The sequence below is a fragment of the Chenopodium album genome, chromosome 16 (assembly GCF_948465745.1).
Source record: "Chenopodium album chromosome 16, dcCheAlbu1.1, whole genome shotgun sequence".
NCBI classification, from domain to species: domain Eukaryota; kingdom Viridiplantae; phylum Streptophyta; class Magnoliopsida; order Caryophyllales; family Amaranthaceae; genus Chenopodium; species Chenopodium album.
This window is the reverse complement of record NC_137849.1, coordinates 34,824,832-34,828,823: the sequence shown is the minus strand read 5'-3', so window position 1 is coordinate 34,828,823 and position 3,992 is coordinate 34,824,832. Positions and strand designations below refer to the sequence as shown.

The window sequence follows — 3,992 nt, the reverse complement described above, 5'->3', positions numbered from 1 at the left end:
AATCATGGCCACACAAAGAAAACCGGGCCCCAAGCAAAACATTAGCGGGCCCGTAAAACAGAGCAACCCCGAAGAACCCAGGGGAGCGGGCGCTCTAAAGAATAGGAGCGTCCGCCGCAACAAACTGGAAGAAAATAGCCAAAACGAGCCTCGAAGGAGTGGGCGCTCCTCCAGATAGGAAAGTACTCAGTAATCATGTAAATGGTTTTCGCTTTTTCATCAACCCAAGAATCATAGCATTTAACTATATTTTCATGATCTAATAGCTTCAATACACCACTTTCTGCCAGTAAAAGCTCAAGAAATTCCATGTTATTGAACATATCCTCTGTTAGTTCTGTTTTACACCAAGCAATTTCCATACCAAGTACCCTATCGAAGCCCTTGCAAGCTTTTTTCGTAGTACCTCTTCCAATGATCTCATCGTACCTTACGTATCCACCACACGAAGATGTCTTGAAGTCGATGTCATCATTGTTGTTACCTCCCTGTGAACTTGAAGCCATGACTGATGAACTCGATCAATTAAAGATAGAACTAGAAATTAAAAAAAAAAAAAAAGAAAAAGAAATTAAAAGTCAACAAGGAGGATTTGTATTATTCAAGTGAGTAACGTTAGAGATTATATTTGTTGAAGAAAGTATGGTGGAATGTGGCAATAGAAATGATAAAAATGATTTGCAGAGTAATTTTAATTTTCTAATGGTTTATATATATTTATAACAATTGGGATGACGTCGGTAAACAAGAAACCGAAAATACCATTTCTTGATTTTCACATTAATGAATAAATATCTTTGTAAAATTATTGGTTTTATCACTTAATTATATGTAATTTTGGACTTAAGTATTAATTTGGACTAATTTGCAAAGTGCTTAATGTCTGTTAATGTGTTATCCTAGTTTCACTTAAATTTATTAGGACCTTGCTAACAAGCGCCCGGGGCATTTGATAAGGGATTAATATATTACTTAAAATAGTATTAAGTTCGGAATGCATGACAAAATCACACGTCGATCGATGTAATTAATGTTATTTATATCATTATATTTTCACATTTAGCTCTCTTATCTAAAGCCCCGGGGGCGCTTGTTATCTTTTGCCAATTTATTATGCATTTTTAACGAGGATAGTCTATTATGTACCGAAAGTAGAAACCTAATTAAAAGTGTAAATATTAATAAATAAAGACTAAAAACACAAATTAATTTTAAATTCTAATTTTAATATCGTCGGAATGTAACACGTTATTAATGCTTCTAAATTTTTGTAGTTTCATTATACATTCCATATTATATATTGTTAAGAAGTTGAGAGCTAATTACATTTCACTGTAATAATTTCCAAAGCAATTATCAAACAAAATTAAACTTTTTTTTTGTAAGGCAAATTAAAGAAATGAAGTATATTTTATAAAAATAAAAAAATTTAAAAAATAAAAAATCAAGAAACCCCATTTTAAGTTTCTTGATCTTGATAACCGACTTAACTGATTTCCCTACAAAACTAACTTAATAACTAATTACAACTATAAATATCTCATCCATCCATTTCTATTATTTTGTTTCTACTTCAAAATTATCCCTTCACTTTTATCCACAAAATTAATCAAAAATATTCTTTCGGTTGTTCTGTGTATTGTTCTGTTGCTTCTAATTAATAAGTACTCGATTAGTAATGGCGGCTTCGAGTTCACAGGCCAAAGATTATACGGTTATGGAGACAGATCCGACAAGACGATTCGCAAGGTACGAAATATTCATCGGAGAAGGCTCGTCAAAAAAAGTTTACAGGGGGTTCGATAGGCGTTACGGTACTGAAATAGCTTGGAGTAAGGTGAAATTTCCACCAGGAACAGAAGAGTCTAGGGAAACTCTTGAGGAATTATGTGCAGAAGCTAGACTACTGAAGTCGTTAGACCATGAAAACATTACAAAATGCTATCATTATTGGATTGATGATGACCAGAAAGACGTCAACATGATTACTGAGTTTTGTTCTTCTGGAAATCTGACAGACTACAGCAGAGAACATTTGAATAATCTTGTAGGAAATACGGCGATCAAGAATTGGTGTAGACAGGTTTTAAGCGCGTTACACTATCTTCATACTCATAATCCGCCTATTACTCACCTTGATATTAAGTGTAGTAACATATTTGTTAAAGGCAACACGAGCACGATTAAACTAGGAGACTTGGGAATGGCAAAGATTTTTGATTCAGGGAGTACACCAGCGTTTCAGACTGATATATTTTCGTTTGGGAGTAGTTTAACGGATATGGTGAATAAAGAAGTACAAATCACCGAACTCAGCAGCTACAACGATCTGCTTAATATCGGTTTCAAGCCTGCTGGGTTACTCGGTGTGACTGACCCTCAGATGAAGCAGTTGATTGATAAGTGTATTGACTTTGCACCTGGTGGACCAACGGCATTGGACCTTCTGAATGACCCATTACTTGCAGTCGATGTTGCTGACACATCGACTGCAAGTACTAGTGCTGGTAATCTGTCTCTGAAAGAATCTGTGCAAGATCAGGTGGCTGGACTACTACTGCAGCCTACAGAAGTACTGAGGGAATTTGACAGCGGAAATAAGAAATTCAGGTTACAGGGGAAAATGTCAGAGGATGTATCGATATCTATTACTTTGAGGATTATTATTGATGGCCTTGATATGGTTAGAACGATAAATTTTGATTTCTTACTCGGAGTTGATACAATTCCTGATATCATGGAGAACATACAAGGAGAAATTGACTCGTCTGCTGGAGTAATCGCGCTAGTTTCTGAGAATATGGAACAACTCATAACAGAATTCGAGCATGAACCTCATGAGAAATCAAATGATGCTCCTCTTAATGATGGTCAAGGTCAGGCTAGCACTTCCTCGAACAGAAGCCAACACAACCAAGATGCAGAGCAACAGCAGTCACAGCGTGGAAGGTCTGAGAATAATGGAAGAAGAGGCAACTGGAAGCTGCCATTATGGTCTTGGTGCCGCAAATTCTAAGATCAAATTAACTCTATCTTTAGTAGTTTAGTATAAAAATAGACTATTTGATGATACTCTTTTATGTTAGTGTACTAAATGTGACTTAGAGACACTTTGAGTCTTATTAAGTATGTATGTTTTCTTGAGTTTAGGTTGTCTGCCTATATTTTATTCTTGTTATGTCAATTAATTGTTAGTTGTAAGTGTTGATTTTCGTTATTCCAATTAATTGTTAGTTGTAAATGTTTGATTTGGACAAAGAAACATTATATTAGTAAGATTGTTGTTAAGCACTACATAATTTGATTTTACTTCTTCATAAGCATTTTTTATGTAACAAAAGCTTTCCTCAACGGCTTTCTTATCTCTCTATAATAATTGTGGTATAAGCACATGATTAAATCCAAATCATTAGAGTTACCCTAAATAACGACTTAATGCAAATAGCAGGACAAGTTAGATTTAAATAAGCAAATTATTTAATGAAGCGATCAAGAAACAAGATGTGATCATAGATCATGTAATCTTTATTTATCTAGAATTTGTAATTTTGTGGATAAATGACAATTATATATTAGCAGTTTAGCACTCTGTTATGTACTCTTTTTTTCTTTTTTTTTTTTTTTTTTTTTTTTTTTTTTTTTTTTTTTTTTTTTTTCTTTTTTTTAAAACAAGAACTCTTTTATTCATTATGAGGGTTTTGTCCGTCCATGATGTATTGTCTAATTTGCAAATTGCTAATGTGTGTCAATGTGTTATTAAGTTTAAGTTAAATTTAGGGCATGTTCATATTTACTGAATTGAGCTGAAGTGAACTGATAGGAGCTGAACTGAATTGAAATTAAGTAAATGTGAACAGGCTATTAATAATGAATTTTTAAGGAGATTAGTCTATGCACCTAGAGTACAAAACTAAGTTAATTTAAACCAGTAAATATGAGTAATTAATAAAGACTAGTAAAACAATATAATTTTAAATTATATTCTTATTTTG

The 3,992-nt window shown here is 33.3% G+C and overlaps 1 protein-coding gene across 1 annotated transcript; it reads left to right on the top strand.

Moving 5' to 3' along the window:
• Positions 1 to 1,678: 1,678 nt before the first annotated feature.
• On the top strand, positions 1,679 to 3,016 carry LOC145584137 (putative serine/threonine-protein kinase WNK5). Its single transcript, XM_081641053.1, has one exon. It carries the CDS (start codon positions 1,679 to 1,681, stop codon positions 3,014 to 3,016), a length of 1,338 nt encoding a protein of 445 aa, XP_081497179.1.
• Positions 3,017 to 3,992: the final 976 nt, after the last annotated feature.

Excerpts from the sequence above, each read along its gene's own strand:
- LOC145584137 (XM_081641053.1), top strand. The coding sequence starts at position 1,679 with ATGGCGGCTTCGAGTTCACAGGCCAAAGATTATACGGTTATGGAGACA.